This window comes from Apus apus, chromosome 27, assembly GCF_020740795.1.
Source record: "Apus apus isolate bApuApu2 chromosome 27, bApuApu2.pri.cur, whole genome shotgun sequence".
Taxonomy (NCBI): domain Eukaryota; kingdom Metazoa; phylum Chordata; class Aves; order Apodiformes; family Apodidae; genus Apus; species Apus apus.
In genome coordinates, this window is record NC_067308.1 from 186,969 (window position 1) to 204,166 (window position 17,198).

The 17,198-nt window shown below is 51.3% G+C and overlaps 1 protein-coding gene across 4 annotated transcripts in view; it reads right to left on the reverse strand.

Moving 5' to 3' along the window:
- POGZ (pogo transposable element derived with ZNF domain) overlaps positions 1-17,198 on the reverse strand; it is a 27,771-nt gene continuing 10,573 nt past the window's right edge. For 3 of the 4 annotated variants that reach the window (XM_051641273.1, XM_051641271.1, XM_051641272.1), the window contains exons 3-18: positions 13,276-13,451; positions 12,483-12,591; positions 11,391-11,570; positions 10,323-10,529; positions 9,938-10,047; positions 9,198-9,532; positions 8,380-8,534; positions 7,755-7,855; positions 6,929-7,075; positions 6,167-6,301; positions 5,586-5,755; positions 4,923-5,063; positions 4,225-4,284; positions 3,851-3,963; positions 3,105-3,129; positions 1-2,792 (exon numbers count right to left, since the gene is read on the reverse strand). In XM_051641273.1, coding sequence (XP_051497233.1) covers positions 1,208-2,792; positions 3,105-3,129; positions 3,851-3,963; positions 4,225-4,284; positions 4,923-5,063; positions 5,586-5,755; positions 6,167-6,301; positions 6,929-7,075; positions 7,755-7,855; positions 8,380-8,534; positions 9,198-9,532; positions 9,938-10,047; positions 10,323-10,529; positions 11,391-11,570; positions 12,483-12,591; positions 13,276-13,451 — 3,749 coding nt within the window. In that variant the 3' untranslated portion in view covers positions 1-1,207. The remainder of the gene's footprint in view (positions 2,793-3,104; positions 3,130-3,850; positions 3,964-4,224; positions 4,285-4,922; positions 5,064-5,585; positions 5,756-6,166; positions 6,302-6,928; positions 7,076-7,754; positions 7,856-8,379; positions 8,535-9,197; positions 9,533-9,937; positions 10,048-10,322; positions 10,530-11,390; positions 11,571-12,482; positions 12,592-13,275; positions 13,452-17,198) is intronic. The other variant, XM_051641274.1, reaches the window with a different exon arrangement.

Sequence of the window (17,198 nt, forward strand, 5' to 3'; positions counted from 1 at the left end):
TCCATTTCCCTGGTTTTATTAAATGTTCCACTTATGTACATTTTAAAGATGAATCATTTACAGGTCTGCACATGCTGCCTCCTGCTTTCCTGGGGCACTGGGGAAGGTTCACAAAACCTCTATGGAAACAGAAAGGTGCAGGTGCCTCTGGATTCCGTTTGTCAAAATGCTTCCGTTGATACCATAATACATACAATTAAAAAACCCTCAAACATGCAAATTGTAGAAAAATTTAAGCTGGCAGTGAAAAATAAAAACAAACGTCCTCTTTTTTTTTTTTTTCTTTTTCCTGTGTGTGTGTGTGTGCACATCACAGTTTGTTTCGTTAAATCAATCTCTAATTCTAAGGAACGTAGTGTCTGATGCTGCTGGTTCAAGCAGGTTCATCAACCACCAGTAGTTCAGGGTCGACCTCCCATGGTCTGAACTCCCACCCCCGGGCTCAGGGAGGTCAAGACAGGCTTGACCTTCCTCTCCCACCACGTTCCCTCTGTCAGGAACTCTTTGGAGCAAGGTGGGTGCAGGGGAGGAACCACCACACCCAGCCAGGGATGGGGGGGAGGGGACAGTGCTGCCCCCCCCTCCTCACCCACTGCTGGCCTGGAACAGCCAAAATTCACTTGTCCTTTTACCCCACGTTCAAACTCACAAGCAAAATAATAATTACTCTTCTTTACAAATTAAAAAAAAAAAAAAGAAACAACCAAACCAAACCCAAATGGCCAATTAGAGAAGGTTCACACAATTAACTCATTGCTAAATTTTCCATAGAAACCTAAATCTCTGGGCCAAGTGTTAAAAAAAAAAAATAATTAGAAAAAAAAAATAATCTGTGTTAAGACAACCAAAAGGATTTATATACTGGTTCATTAGCTACATATTTTTTTTTCCTTTCTTTAGAAATGGTCACATTGACAATGTATAATTCAAAACATTTCTGCACAATAAAAACAGAAAACTATGATACAGTGAGGTAAAGAAAACGCAAAAATATTCACCCACAATAGATCTTCAGAAAATACCAACACAGTGATTTTTCTTTTAAAAAAGCACAAAACTTATAAATGAACAGCATAAATGGCTATTTATCTGAGTGATCGCCTACGAATTTCCTAAACCCACAAATCCACAGGGAAGTGTAATGGTCTCATCCAACATTTATTTTTAAAAATACCCCTTTCCTGGATCCCGGCTCGCAGATCAGTGCTCAGATTTCCATCAGCTCCAAATCAGCCTCTTCAAAGCCATAGAAGGACTCAGTCTCACTTTCCCCCTCGAAGAGCTGCTGCAAGATCTCGGCCTCGGCCGATTCCTCGGCCTGGGTCGGGTCCTGGACCTCGGCCACCTCCTCCTGCTGCTGCTGCTGCTCCTCACTCAGCTTCAGCTGCTCCTCCAGCGAGGTGATCAGCTCCTCCTGCATGTCAGCGTTGCGGGTGGGCGAGTTGGCGGTGCCGTCCGGCCCGGGCAGCACGCTGGCCACCAGGAAGGACTGCTGCACCAGCTCGGGGGAGTCACTGATCACCTCCAGGACCTCTGCCAGCCAGCACAGGACCAGCTGCAGGAGGATGTCCGAGTCGCACGTCGAGTCCGCCATCTCCTTGGCTTGCTCTTTCCACTTTTTATGCAAGAAATTTTTCACAGTCCTTTTGATACAAACATCTAGGGGTTGGATTTTGGAGCTGCAGCCCGCGGGGACGACGGCGGGCAGGGTGCTGGAGGTGCTCAGCAGGGACAGTACTTCCTCCGAGAGGTGCGTGCGGTGGCAGTCCAGCACCAGCATGCCCTTGCTGCTCTGGCACTCCGTGTGCTTCTGCCACACCCGGGACGCCCACAGCTCCATCACTTCGTCGTCGCTGTATCCGTTCTCCTTTGCTTCCAGCATGATGGACTCGGGCACGTTGGCGGGCTGCTGGACGTGGCCCCTGTAGAAGACCAGGGTGGGGAGGACGCTCCCGTCGGCCAGGATGGTGAGGACCACGTCGCACCAGGGCTCCCCGTTCCCCACCGTCTGCAGAGCGTTCTCCTTCCGGTCGTCGCTGCTCAGCACCTCCACGTCCAGGAAGAGGGAGATCTCGTCGATGGCGGCGATCATGGAGAGGGGCAGGTCCTGGGTGTGGATCTGCCGCTGCACGAACTCGATGAAGCAGCTGGCGTTGTCCTCCACGTCCTTGGGGAGGGGATGAGCCACCGCCCGGCGCGTGTGCGTGCTGAGGTGGTGCCGCAGCATGAACCTCACCGCCCACTCGTACGAGATCTTGAACCCCCCCTCCAGGGACCGGCCGATCTTGGTGGCCTTCTGGAACAGCGTCTCCTCGTTGACGGGCAGCTGCTGCTCCCGCTGCGTCAGGACCCACTCCGCCAGCTTCTCCTCGGCCTCCAGGCTCAGGTATTTCCCCTCCGACAGCGACGCCAGGTTCTCCTCCTGGAAGGCCTGGAAGCGGCGCAGCCAGCGCCGCACGCGGCGCGGCGGGTTCCGGAAGTGCTCGGCCGCCTGCTCCGCGTCGCAGCACAGGGCGAACAGCACCACGCGCAGCTTCTTCACCGACAGCTGCTCCTTCCTGCTGGCAGGCTCAGCATCCTTGCCCGCCTGCTCCTCCGCGCCCTCAGCATCCACACCCTCCTCCTCCTCCTCCTCCTGGCCGGCCGGGGCTCTGCTGGCGGCTGCTGGCGCCTGCTCGGGCTCCAGGTCCTCCTTCCCGGGGGGCACAGGCCTTGTTTTCACAGTAGCAGCTTTAGTTGGGGAATAGGTCGGGCAGGGATCCTTCATGCTTTTGTCCTGGGGTTGAACGTGCCTTGAAAGGGAGAGAAGACAGGACCTTCTTAAAACCCGGGGAGGAAAGCTGCAGAGGGAGAACAAACCAAAAACCCAGCCCCACCAGCCGGGACAGGCAATGGCAGCAGGAGTGTAGAAAAGGGAGCTGGAAGGGGCTGCCCAGGGAGGTTGTTGATGCTCCATCCCTGGAGGTTTTTAAGGCCAGGTTGAACGAGGTTTTGTGCAACCTGGTCTAGTGGGAGGGTTCCCTGCTCACGGCAGGGGGGTTGGAACTGGATGATCTTGAAGGTCCCCTCCAGCCTTAATGATTCTAGGATTCTAAGCTGCTTACCTGGTGTGGGATATCCAAGTAGGGCCTGCAAAGAAAAACAAAGCAACAAAACCATTTGTAGCTTAACAAACAACCCCTGACTGGGTGCAAACAAACAAGCCCTCTCTGTAAGGGATCAGTGTCCCTCTGCTGCCTGTTACTCCAGAGCATCCCAACACGCTGCAGGACGAGCTGATCCTCACCCATCCTCCCACACCCCAGCACCACCACATCCCCACAAAGGATGTTGGCTCCACGGGGCAGAGCTCCAGTTCAGAGCCAAACAGCAAAACCCCAGGTCCATTTGGAGTCACAGGAGTTGGGTTGTGGAAGCTCAGCTCCGGCCAGATCCCTGTGCTGCAGGTTGTGGTAATTCCCAGAAACAGCCACTTCCAGGCTCCATTCAAACCCCAGCAGCTGCCCGAGGCCCCGGGTGTCAGGGAGGGACAATGATGTCCCAGAGGAACAGAGGCAGCCGCCGGAGCCCCGAGCATTGTCTCTGCCCGGGCAGATCTCCTGAGCACAGGGAGGTGCCAGCTGAGCTCCAGCCTCCCTCGCAGCTTAACTCCCCCATCTCCATAACAATGGAGACTCATTCAGGCACTCACAGACCGTCCCTAACACCCCATTTTATTACAACTCGGGTCCAAGGGCTCAGCCTGAGGCTGAACAAAGCTGCGTTTGACCCGCAGTCCACGATCTGATGTGCTCTGCCCCGCATTCATTATGTTTTCTTGCAACTTTTCTGCTCCTTTTCAGACTCTCACCTCGGCCAATAACGTTACTGAACTCGTGTGAGGGATTGAAGACCAGATGTTTGGCCATGGCATCACCCTCAGACGTTATGAAGAGACAGGAGGAACAGCACAGCTTGACACCACTGGATGGCAAAAACAACAGGGAGAAAAGAAGAGAAGATATGTGAGGTTCTTATCAGCATCAGAGATGAAAAATCTGCCCATCCCCTCTCTAACAATCAGAACACAAAGGCCTCCCTCCCCAGCACATGGGACTCTCAGGCAACACATTGCCCTTAATTCAACATATCTTTCTGGGTGCTGGAAAATAAGCAGAGCTTCTTCAGAAGCAGATCATGAAAGAAAATAAATGGAAAAACCCCAAAGTGAAAAGTTCCCATTACCAGGCAGTATAGTTCTTAAACAAAGCCAAGTATTTTGGACTCTTCCGAGGAACGTGGTTGCTGTAAGACAAAAGAGTTTTATTCAATGTCAGAAGGATTCTGGATGTTTAGAGAGCTATAAAACCAGGCAAGACACAGGACATTTACAAAGACAGACCCAACCCTGGGTGAAATAACATCGTGTCTGCCAGAATTATGTTCAGGGAAATGAAAACTCTGTGTCTAAATACAAACAACTGCCCAGAAACATTTAAAGCTGCCCAGATTTTGGAGTGACTGTCCTTGCCCTCCCCTCCTGTGGTGTATCCATGGTCCTGCACAGAACTCAGCCTTGCAGAAACTTGGCATTTTTTTTTTTCCCTTTGAAAAAAAATTTTTTACATTATTCATCTGACAATTGGGGCTGGACTAGATGACCTTTACAGGTGCCTTCCAACCCCACACACTCTATGATTCTATGAACTTTGCAATAAATCCTAGGAGCACTGAAATAGAATCCTTTCTCCAGCAGCTTGGAATGAATCTTCCAGCTCTTGTGCTCAGTTTTTGCTCAGTTTTCTCATCTCACTGGAAACCCACTGCCCAGCTCTGTGCTGACACAGAATGACACCCAGTGTCTGCCCAAGCCCTGCAGCACAGACTGACACAGAGGTGCTCCTGCATCCAGGCAGCAGGAACCTCCCAGGGCTCACACGTACTTGATCATGTGGTTGGCATAAGCTCTGGAGCAGCAGGTGCTGTAACGACACAGGGAACAGTGCACGTAGGTGGGGAAGTGGTTGGGGAAGTCGGGGATCTCGAAGCTGCACTCCAGGCATGTCTGCCTGCCCAGGACACTCCTGAAGAGAAGAGAAATACTTTAGTTAGTGGAGCTTTGAGCTATGACAATCGTCCAGGACAGAGAAGAATTTAAGGTCATGTAAACTTTGACCAGTCCAACTAGTCTCATCTTGCACCCTCACTCCTGGAGCACTTTGGTGCCAGGCCCAGCATTTCCTGCTTGCTGCAGACAGGAGCTATAATCCACACCTGGAGAGTGGATTTTTAAAATATTTTAAAAAAATAAATATTGAAGACAAGGCAGCAAGCCACAGGATGGGGAGAAAGCCCTGACACTGATGGCTGCCTCTGAAGCACCCAGCCAATTCCCTCTTTCAGTTTCACCTCCAGGGCTCTCACAGCACGACTTAATCCTGGGTTTGTGGGAAGCAGGATTCTCCTGGCATCAAGTTGCCTTGGGAACTGGCGAGACAGAGCTGCCCAGTACTGAGGCTCCCATCACCCACCCCCGTGGCATTCTAAAGCAACTACATTTCCCTTAAAAATATGTTTAAATTGGAAATTCAGCAGAAGGTTCTGACATTTTCTTGACCGCTCTCTTCTGGACGCTCCTCTGGACTGGCGGGTACAGGAAGATGGGCTGGGGGTCGGTGGCAGATGACAGGGGGTTGTCCTGTCCAGAGCCCTGGGACATGTCATTGGAAGAGAGTGGCACTGTCCGTGGCTGTCCTCTGGATGCCCTGATTGTAACCTGCAGGAGACAGACAGACCCACACCTGAGCACACAGGCAGAAGGGACCTGGCCTGACTCTGCAGAGAAGAAAGAGGCTCCTGGGACACGACAAGACCCACCCAGGGCAGCAGCAGCCTGAGAGGACACAGGACCTGAGCCCCAGAAGGGCCTGTTTGTCCCTAATGACTACAGAGGGGTCCAGATTGCTCAGTAGGAGAGTTCAAGCCACTTCCACCTCCTTTCTCTCATCTACCATTTCTATGAAGCATCTAATTTACTGAACATGCTCAACAGAGACAAAGCACAAAGTGTTTCCTGTCTCAGGGAGTGTGGTTCAGTGGTGCAGGTGAAGCAAACACCAGTTTGATGAGGACACACCAACAGAGAGTCTGGGAGGTCAGGGCTCTGCTGTTAACTGGGATTTCTTACCTTGGTTCCAGGTTTCAATCCTTCTAATTGTTTGGGCTTCCGGAAAGTTTTGTGGTGCTGCAGCTTGTGCTCAATTTTGTCCTTGGCAAACAGGAACTGGAGCCTACACTTGTTGCAATGATAAACACTCTTCTTCTAAAGCAAATGAAATGTATTTCATTTTAAAGAAAGACAAGTCACAAGGAAGCAGTGGGTTTTGTTTAAAGAAAAAAAACAAACACTACAACCCCTTTTCCCTGTTTGAAACCAAAGCAGCCCCATCTTCCTGGAAGCCCCTCCCCACCAAGCCCTGGGGGTACAGGTGGGGTGTTTCTGTGTTCTGAATCACACTTCAGCCACCCCACAGGAGACAAGGTGTCAACAGAGCCAACAGGGGTGGAACCAGAACACTGAGCTACAGAAACTACACTTGCTCGTGTGCATCCAGGGTGACTTGCTTAGTTACTACCTGGAGATAAAGTTACACCCCAGATGAAAACAGAGCCCTCTCTTGGTTAATCCCCACATGAAGCAAACACAGTCCAGCCAAACATGCTTCTTTCTGCTAAGTAACACTCTGTACTGCTCCCAAAGGAACAAGGCTCTTCCCTTCCACACAATCCCTACAGAAGGCTGGGAATGACAGCCTGCAAATCCCATTTGCCACGGGGTGAATGGAGCATCCACCCAACCCCTCCTCCAGCCACGGCTTCTTTCTGCTTTTATCCCAAGCAACCTCAGCTCATCCCCCTGGAGAGGGAACCCCCAGCCCTGAGGCTGTACCTGGTGCCTCATGAAGTGCTGCTGGAAGGCGTTGCCATTCTTGAAGACCTTGAGGCAGTAGGGGCAGAGCAGGTGGCGCGTGTCCTCGTGGATCATGCGGAAGTGAGTGTCCACCTCCGAGTACAGGGACGAGCGGTACTGACAGACCTGGGGGGGATGGACAGGTGAACATCAGCACAGGAAAGATAGAGAACTGCTGGAAAGGGGCCAGAGGGGGCCACGGAGATGATCCAGGGCTGGAGCAGCTCTGGAGCCAGGCTGGGAGAGTTGGGGTGTTGAGCCTGGAGAGGAGAAGGCTCCAGGGAGACCTTAGAGCAGCTTCCAGTGCCTGAAGGGGCTCCAGGAAAGCTGGGAAGGGGCTTTTCACCAGAGAGGGCATTGACAGGACAAGGGGTGATGGCTTTAAACTGAAAGAGGGGAGATTTAGGTTAGACATCTGGAATAAATTCTTCCCCATGAGGGTAGGAAGGCACTGGAACAAGTTGCCCAGAGAAGCTGTGGCTGCTCCATCCCTGGAGGTGTTCTAGACAAGGTTGGATGAGGCTTGTGCAGCCTGGGCTGGTGGGAGGTGTCCCTGCTGAGAGGTTGGAACCTGATGATCTTTAAGGTCCCTTCCAACTTTAACCATTCTATGATTCATGGGGAAGGAACACAGGAACCTGACATCCACCACTGCTAGATCCCCAAAGATCCTTATTTGTGGAGTTGAGGAACCCAAGGCTCCTTTGGACTCCCATGAGCTTCACGTTTTGCTGACAATTGCTGCAGTTCCTCTTATTCTCTAGTGTGCATTTATGAAATCCAGCCCCTCAAGTGCTTCTCCCACCTGGCAAACATAGGGCATCTCCCCAGGCTTGTGCGTGTCCTTCATGTGCTGCAGGAACATGGGCTCGCTCTCGAACGCCCACTCGCAGATCTTGCACTTGGCTGCAAGAGAAAGGAAAAGCAGGTGGCACCTGAGGGACAAGAAGCCCAACACCCTGATAAAACATCCACCACCAGTTGTGAGTTTCTCTGGTAACAACCTGAAGCAAAACCAACCCACAAAACGAAAACAAAAACCAAACCACCACCCGGAAAAGCAGCTCCTGAGTTGGGCCGACAACAAAACAGAGTCTGAGGGGCTTCAAGAAGGCAGGAAAATACTCTTGACAAAAGGCTGGGTAGAAAATTAGGAAGGTGCCCTAACGAGGAACCATCAAGAGATATTAAATCAGATGACAACCCGCTGCTAAGAATTTAATTCTATCATGACATTATCATTGTGCTTGATCTGGAAAGTTCTCCTGACAGCAAGTTGGCAGAAATGTCATTTATATGGATTTTCTGCTGGGCTACAAACACCTGCACCAAGGGGAAAAGCTCAACAGATGCTCCTTCCAACAGACTTGCAGTTAACACAGGACAGAAACCTTCTTAAACCTCAACAACTAACACCAGAATCAACTCACTGGTAGACTCGTAGGGGCTGTGGACGTTCTCCAGGTGACACTGCAGCTGGAAGGGGGTGGAGAACTGTCTGTAGCAGTGCTGGCAGATGGTGTGGACATCCACCTCCCCATTCTGCTGGTCCAGCTCAACGTGGTGCTTCATGTGATTCATGAACCTTACAGAGGTGAAGACAAACTGTGTCACCAGAAACTCAAATGTTTGGCACCTGCAACCCTGGCAGCATGATGAACCCTAAACCAGAAGGTGTTTTTAAACAGTATGAAGATGTTTCCTTCTTGCCCTTCCCACCAAGAGCAAGCACAGTTTCCCTCTATCCAGCAATCTCCCACTCCCCAGCTCTAAAGGACATGGGGAAGGGATCTGCAGAGCAGGGGCTGCACTACTTGCTTGTGAGCAATCCTGACCCCAACCAGGCCTTCCCCTGAGCATGACAAACACCTCACTGATCACAGCCAAGTGGCTGCCTCACCAGAATCACTATTTTCACAATATTTTATCCCTCTGCTGAAAAAGCACTGACTAAAGATGAGCAGCTCTTCAAGAAGCATTATTTCCTACTGTCTAGTAAGACTAGTGAGGAGCACAGGAGACCTCTCTGCTGCAGAACAGGAATGCAGTTATTCTAACCATGCAATCTCCTGACCACTCTGCTTGCCATGGCTGAGCTGAGTGGCACTGGGCAAACCTGCCCCTTTCTGTGCTTCAGCTCTGGGCTGGAGCTACAGCCCAGAGAAGCTGCAGGGCCTGGGAGCCTGGAGCTTCCAGCTGCTGCTGCAGCTCAGAGGTACTGAGGGCCCTGCAGACCCACTCCTCTTACCGTATGTTGTTCTTTAGCCTCTTGCTGCAGTGTGGACACCTGAAGGAGGTTGGAACCTTGGGGAAGTTCAGCAGCTGGCTCACTTTGCCACCATCTCTGCCATAGTAGAAATCATCTACTAACATTATGAGCTTACTTTGGGATGAGTCAACTACGTTTTCACTTGGCTCTGGAGCTTTAGCAGGTGGGGACAGCGCAGGGATGGGAGTAGAGGAGGGTGGTGAAGCCACAGCTGTAGTTTTTTCTGGAGATGGAGGCTTTGCAGATTGAATATTTGGTTCAGACTCTAGAGATTTTCTTTTCTTGAGGAATTCAACCATTTCAGGGCAGCAGTACTAAAAGGAAAGGAACCCCCCCAAAACCCCACACATTAATCTGTATCTAGGAAGAACTATAAATGTTACTAACCAAAGACTAACCAGCACTAAGAAAAGCCAGAGGAACTCTAGGAAACTCTTGAGGAAAGACTAACGCAGAGTCAAAATTCAGTTTCCTTGTTTGACTGTTTACTGCTAAGTAAGATCAGAAAATAAATGCACTTCCTGGCACCAACAGGACACAAAACTGAGGTCCTGCCTTCCTGCAGTGAGGGATGCCATGGAAAGTCTTCCAAGGGCCCCTCCTTTGCCTCTCACTTTCTCCTACTCATATTCCTCCCTTTTACAGAAGTCCCTGCTCCAGCTCCTCTATGCAATCATGAGTAATTATCCATGAACTGCTCAGCTCAGGGTGTTACTTACACACATGTGTCCTCTTAAAGCTTCAGTGACTCGAAACTGAGCATCACATCTTGGGCAGACCTTCCGACCCCCGTCTTGCAGATCAAAGGTGGGGACTGGGGATGAGCTGACTGCAACAGGAAAAACCAGTCAGACACTGCACCTAAACCTGGCCAGCCTTTCTGGCTGACTGAAATACTTCAGAGCTGCACTTGTAACTACTAACATGACTGGAAGAGGCAAACACCTTAAGAAGGTGCTTTCTTTGGAAGACAGCAAAGATTTTACTTTCTCTCTTTGCCTGAGTATTTCAGTAGTTACAGGTCAGTGCAGTTTCACTCCAGAAGCTCCATTTCTGGATTCCCAGCAGACTCGGTGGAGCTGAAGATGCTCCACAGGTCATTACCTTTCAGTGAGGAAGAGGATGAGGATGACTCTGAGACGCTGGACCTCTGGGAGCCGTGGACAGGGCTGCTGTTGGACACCACCAGGGGGCCAGGGCTCTGCCCCAGCGAGGGGATGGTGCTCAGGGTGTTCACCAGCTTGGCCACCTCGTTGCTGTTCTCCCCCGTCACGCCAGGTCTCTTGACGGTCACAAAGCTGGCGATGCTCACTGCCAGGGGGACACTGGTCAGCAGCCAGCAAGGCCTGCTCCCCTGCACCAATCCCACCCCACCTGGAATGCCTTGTCTGCTGCTCCCCCCACCTAGGGTCTTCACCAAAGAAGACTGAGCCATCAATGCCCATCCTGTCCAGCAACACAAGGGCTGCAAGATGGGAAGGTCAGTTTCCCTGCCCTTCCAGCTCACATACAAGCCCTGTCCTGTGATGAGCTCAACAGGACACTGATGCTCACACTAACTGTATTTCTTTTCTATCTGATTATGGTCCCTCAAAAGCTAAGAACAGCCTGACTACCTGCTGTGTGAAGAAGTATATTTCCCCCCCCTTTTTTAAATTGTTTGTCAGTATTCTTGAGTAATCATTTCACTCATGAATTCAGGCAGCATGGAAAAATAAAAAAAAGCAGCAGTTTCTGCTTGTGTTCACCAGCTATTTAACTTCACCTTCCAAAAATACAAGTGATTAATACACAGTATTTTTTTTCACTTTCAGGGACTTCTCATTGATGGTCTCAGAGCATTCTGCAAAACAAAACGTAACCAGTTCTCCAAGCAAACTGGACATGGAGCAGGATTATTCTAATTTTCCAGGCTGGTGAGAGATGAAGCGTGAGTCAGTGAGGGAGGCAGAAATAGAAGCCTGGAGTTCTGACTCAGCTTCTGCAGCACGTTTGGAGATCAAACCACAGACAGTGTCACACACTCCAGTCCCCTCGCTTCTCCATGGCAAGTCTTACCTAATTTGGGGTTAGTGGCTGGACTGGACTGCCCTGGCTGCTGCACAGTTAACTGTCCCAGTGGTGTTGGCTGCGTTGCAGTAGGAGTTGTGGAGGTGCTGGGAGTGGACTTACTTTGCTGTTGTGCCTGGGACTGTGGTACCGTGCTCCTGATGGTGAGCGTGGCCGGAATGACCGTGGTGAAAGTGTTGGTGGTGGGACGGACCGGCATGGTGGTACCTGGTCTCACCTGGGCCACTTGGGAGAACACCTGGGGGACACCAACGGTTGGCTTCACAAACTGGGTGCCTGGGGCTGCAAAAGAACAAGGTGATCAAATTCCAAGGGATCAAACTCCATTCCTTGCCCAGCAGCACCCACCTGTGACCCCCTTTCTGACACTGCCGAGCTCCCCCAACTCCTGCTCAGCTCAGTGGAAGCTCTACAAGTTCAGCACCTAATTTTACTCCCCAGGCAGACTAAGACTGAACACTGATGCAGAGTGAAGGCTGTGTTGGCAACAATTTTTAGATGGAATTTTCCAAAAGGCCCAAGAAGCTTATGAGCATAAATCCCACTGACTTTCATGGAGCTCATGGTCCTGGTCACAAAGCCCAACAGAAACTCATGGAAGGCTTCTCATGGTAGGACAAGGTGGATCCCACATTTGCAAACTGGTTTGTGACACAAGGTTTGTTCTAGGGAGAGCGAAGGCATCACCAGCATGACAGCTCTGCTGTGAGGCAGGTCCTGGTGACAAGCAGGTCCTCAGTCTCTCTGGGGACTCTCAGTCTCTTGTGGGACAGGACCAGGAAGCAGAAATCACCACTGGGGGAGGTCTGGGTTTCCTGGCACAGGGGAACACTAGCACGGCATGGGGAAACTTTGGAAGGAAGGACAAAAAGTGGTGATGGGCTGGGATCTTGGAATGACATTAGCTGGGGAGGCTTTCTGAAGAGACTAGACAACATGAGCAGACCTTCCCTCCAGCTGAAGTCCCCTACTCTGCAGAGAGGCCTGTGACAGCAACCGAAGGGTCTCCTCTCTGCTGTGAAACAACTGGCAGAACTGGAGCCACAAACAGCAAATCTCACCTGCTCCAAAACCAGAACATCCCCTACCTTAGAGAGGCAGGTGAAACACAGACTGCAAATCTACAGGTTTTGTTAACCTTTTGGTCCTCCAAACAGGAAGGTGACAGTGGCTGCAGCCTGTTTCAGCCCTTACCTGGGACGAGGGTGATGGGTCTGACTGTCTGACCCTGCTGCACGTTCAGAACAATCCCAACTTGGTTCATCGTGTTCTGCACAGGCCGCACGTTCCTCACAGGAAACCCCTGCAGGCAAACAGCACCATCAACACCCTGAGCACCCCTGCAGCACTTCCAGTCTGAGCAGGCTCCTGGGACAGAAGGAGCTCCAGCATGCAAAGGCAAGTGGTTTTGTTTGTTTGTTTGTTTGAATTTTTGTTGTGGTTTTTTGTTGTTTTTTTTTAAAAGCAGGAGCTCTGGTGAACACAGACACTCACTTTGTAGGAGTGACCCACAGGAAACAGCCAAAGAAACTAGTGGGCATCAAATAAATTACCTGCATATCTCCCAGGAAAATAAACCCAAGTAGCTAAGTACCCAGCAAGGCCAAATTCCCCCAGAGTGGACAGACCCACAGGCAGCAGGGACTTGGGCCCTACTGGTGTGACTGGAAGTAGAAGTCACCATGAAGCCCAATCTGCCCTGGGCTGGCTCCACAGGACCTGCTGAGCTGTGGAATGTGGCCAGTTCCCCCAAGTGAGACTCAACTGCAGAACGTCTGAGAGCACCAGCTGCTTCTGAACAAAGCTCCTTCAACATCTACAGCAACTGAGAAACAAAACCCCAGCTGACTTCAGCTCAAGCGTCACACCCACTAAAGCCCACCAAGAAGTGGAAAAGGCATCTGATTATTTCTTAACAGACAAGAGCCTTCATGGCTGAGAGGACCAGACCTCCTGCCTCAGCCTCCCAGGTGGGCAGGGAGCTCACCTGGGTGGTGATGAAGATGGGCTGGCTGGTCACGGGGGAGCTGGTGACGTGGTTGGCGTTCTGCATGATCTGGACAGGTCGTAGCACGGGCTGGGTCACCATCGTGCCCAGCCCTGAGGTTGGGTTCTGGGTGAGGATGAGTGGCTGCCCACTCTGCTGCACCAAGGGGTTGCCAGCTGGAAGGTAAACACAGCAAAAGTCACAACTGCCAGTAAAAAGGCTGCTGCTTCTCACACACACTCAGCTGGTAATTCGAGTCTTCAGAACTTGGACTTTTTTTTCCAAAGTATGTTTTAAAAGCAAACTTGTGAAACCACTCAGCCCTTCCATGTGTTAACATTCATATTTAGACTATGATTTTCCAAGCTGCCTGGGAACTAGGTGTTCAAATCCCTGTGCAGCCTCAGAGACTGATTCTCCTGGCTCCCTCCTGCCCTTTGAACGCAGCTGCAGCAGCTAAAGAAAACACTTTTTCTGGTCTCATTCACTACTAAGTAAAAATTCACTAACCTGCCAGGGAGCTCCAACCCTGGGGTCACCAACCATGGCACCTGGAGGGATTTCCCTGGATTTCCTGCTTAGAGACACTGCAGCTACCCCCAGGAAAACCCATCAAGTCAGGTTCTGGTCCTTCCTGTCTGCACCAGCCCAGCAGACACTCATCAGCAGCTGCCTGTGTCCTTCACTCAACACCTCATCTACCCCACGTGCTCCCAGCCCCACAAGCTCTCACTTGCCAAGCAGAGCAGACTCCCACTATTTGCACAGAAGGCAGAAATTCAAACCCAGGAACATTGCCCAACTGCTCCTGGCAACTTGGGGCTCACATCACACAAAAACAAGGCTCAGGAGTCTCCCATTCTACTGCCAACATTTGCTGGCACCTGAGAGACAGGGGAGGAGTTAAAGGGAAGAGAAGAAAGGATGAGGGAGGAGGCTGTGGAGGCACCTTCCAGGGAAAGATGGGATGAAATGGTCTACAACCACCAAGGTCCTGGTTCAGAGAACAAACCTTTGCTACCAACAGACACTAATGATGCTCAGCAGAACACTTTACAGACATGGTCACCCTTTGGTGGCCGGTCTGCTGGAGCATGGACACCATTCCCTGCTCCCAGACTCACTCACTCCAGCCTGAGCTGTGGATCAAATCTTGGCCAAGGCTCCTCCAACCACACCAGCTCTGATGCTCCACCTGATGTTGCCTTTCCCACAGAAACCCACCTCACCTTGTGTCCCACATAGATGGTGCCCAGGAAGCCAACCAAACCAGGCAGGGAATGAGGAGAAGGAAGAAACCAGCTCCTCAGTTGCACTGCTACTGTGACCCGTGTCCTGAGGGGAAGGGCCTTCCAGAGCAGCAACAGGAGGTGGGAACTGTCCCAGCAGGGACCTGCAGCTCAGCAGGACATGAGAGTGACACCACATCCTGGATGCTTCAGGGCTGCAGAGTGGTCCAACATTCCTGGCATTGCTGATGGCAGAGGAAAGGGCTGCTGCACCCAAACTGCAAATGTTTCCTCTGGAACTGTGCAAACCCAGGGAAAGACCTGCTGCATGCCAGAACATTCTGACCCACAGCCAGAACAGCTTCTTTTAATGGAAGATGCTTCACACTGACAGTCTGGATGCTGCCTGGCTGGCAATCCTCAGGGAGAAGGATCCAAATGTTTTCATCAAGATTATATTAGACAGAAACAGTCGGGTGATGGAAGACTACAGCAGAAGGTTCAGCTCCAAGCCACTCAGCTGCCTGGCCCACTCTGCATCTTGCCTCTCTTTTCCAGGCACCTCCATCAGGCAGGAAACTGCTGGGAAAGAGACACAGGTTCCCATTCCAGAGCTTGGGAAGAAAAGGGTCACAGGGACATCAAGTGGAGTCAGCTCAGCAGCACTCCCTGAGAAACAAGGGATCACCAGAGCCTGGGACAGACTTGTAGGTATGTGAGGAGCCTTCCATCACTCTCAGGAGAAGCAACTTCAGGTGGCTCCTGTGGTCCCTGAACCCACTTCAGGAAGGACGGGAGGTCGAGCACTGCTGAGACATCCTGGAGACATGGGACATGCAGGGAGAGAAGCTCCTGCCACAGCAGCACAGTGAGGACAGGCCAGCTGAGCCCCAGGTACAAACATGGGACTTGTGGCAAATAGTCCAAGAGGGAAAAACCATCCCAAATGTTCTACAGAGGGAGAGGAGTCACAGAGGAGTGTGCAGAGCAAGTGAGCACCACGAGGGTCCTGTCACCCTGATTCAGAAATTATTTAAACTGGACTAAGTTTTCCCACTTTCCATCCTACCCTGACTGAACCATCTACTGCTCCACGTTTGCTCAAGTGCAGCATTTTCTTGTGTAGTTTCTGCACTTTGAGGACAAAAAGCACTCTGTGATTCTTGGGGTGAAAGGAACTGGGGGGATGCAGGTTGTATGTTGAACTGAGGAGGGAACTCCCCACCAGGAGTCCCGCTGTGCGGCGGATGGGAGCGTGGCACCCATCATCTTGTCAACAACAACGGGGCTTTTTTGGACACTGTGGAGATGGACAGATGTGTATGTTGGACCTCCTAGCTACATGTGAGAGGAGAACGAAATGCTGAGGCTGAGCACCAGGCTGGAGATGTTCAACTTTCCCTCATTTTTCCTCTGATGTCCCAGGAAATCTGAGACATTTTAAAACTAATCTGTGGGGGGAAAACTGAATCCAGCAGAAAGATGGAAAAATGTAAGTTAGAAGATGTTTCTATCTTGAGTGTAGAAATCCTGTTTCTTGATTTTTGGACATGGGGTCACTTCTGTCCAGCCCAGCTCACACTGCTGCTCCGTTCATCCGAAGCAGAACAAGGACAATTCCCCTCAGGAGGAATCCAAGCACGTTCGTCTTCAAGTTAAGTATTTACCAACATGGATGCTGGTATTTAAGAAAAGGTCTCCAGGCTTGCTCCTAAGGAAATTCCATTCTACAGGAAAAATACCACAACAAAACCCAAAAGAACCTGGGAGAATGGATGGATTTAATGGGTCTTTTCTGGCCCCAGCTTGTAATGTAAAACACAAAACAACAGCCACGAGCATAAGAAACAGATTGCTGAGAACTGGGATGACTCCAGACATGGCTCATTCCATGAGCATTCCACAGTCACCACTTAAACTGGGATGTGACCCTCAGTTACTGGGCCAGCAGAGACTACAGGGACCAAAGAAGTGACAGATGTCCCTGTGGCACTTTGCCACTCGAAATCCTCACTGGCATCGTGTCAAGAAGGATTCCCCTGCAAGTCCAAGTCGTAAGAGCTGGGAGCAACTCAACGAATACAACACTCAGGAAAGAAAAAGCCATGCTGCAGGCTGGAGAACTTTATTTGCATTGCTCCTGAATCACAGAATTGCATCATTGTATTCAGAACACCGAGCAAGCAGAGTCTGTGTGCAGACCCCACAGCAGGACGCCGAGTGGCTGCACTGAGTAAAGCTTTGCTCTCAGTACAACAGCCCCCAGCCCCATCCAGCTTCCTTAGCCACCAACCAGAGAGAAATCCCGTTTCCTCCAGATCACTGGCAGGTTTGTGTCCATCCCAACCCATTATGGCTGGGTCACTTTGTCCCTCCACACACCCTCCTACCTGGACATCTCTAAACAGGCCTCCAAGGAAGCTCCTCCTCAGTCTCGTGGTGGGCAGGGAGGCCAGGGGAAGCAGGAGGGAGCAGCAGCACCACTACACCCTTCCCTGAGCAGAGCCAGCCTCCCTGGACTCACCCCCAGCCCCAACCAGGCTCCCACAGCCCCCAGTGCTGGACACCCCCCCAAACACCCTGCGGGAGCCCTGGGACGTGCAGAGCAGCTGCTGCCAAGGAGCTAAGAGCAGCGGCTGCCACGAGCAGCTCTGGGACCAGAGCTCAGGAACAGCAGCCAGAGACATGGAGCCC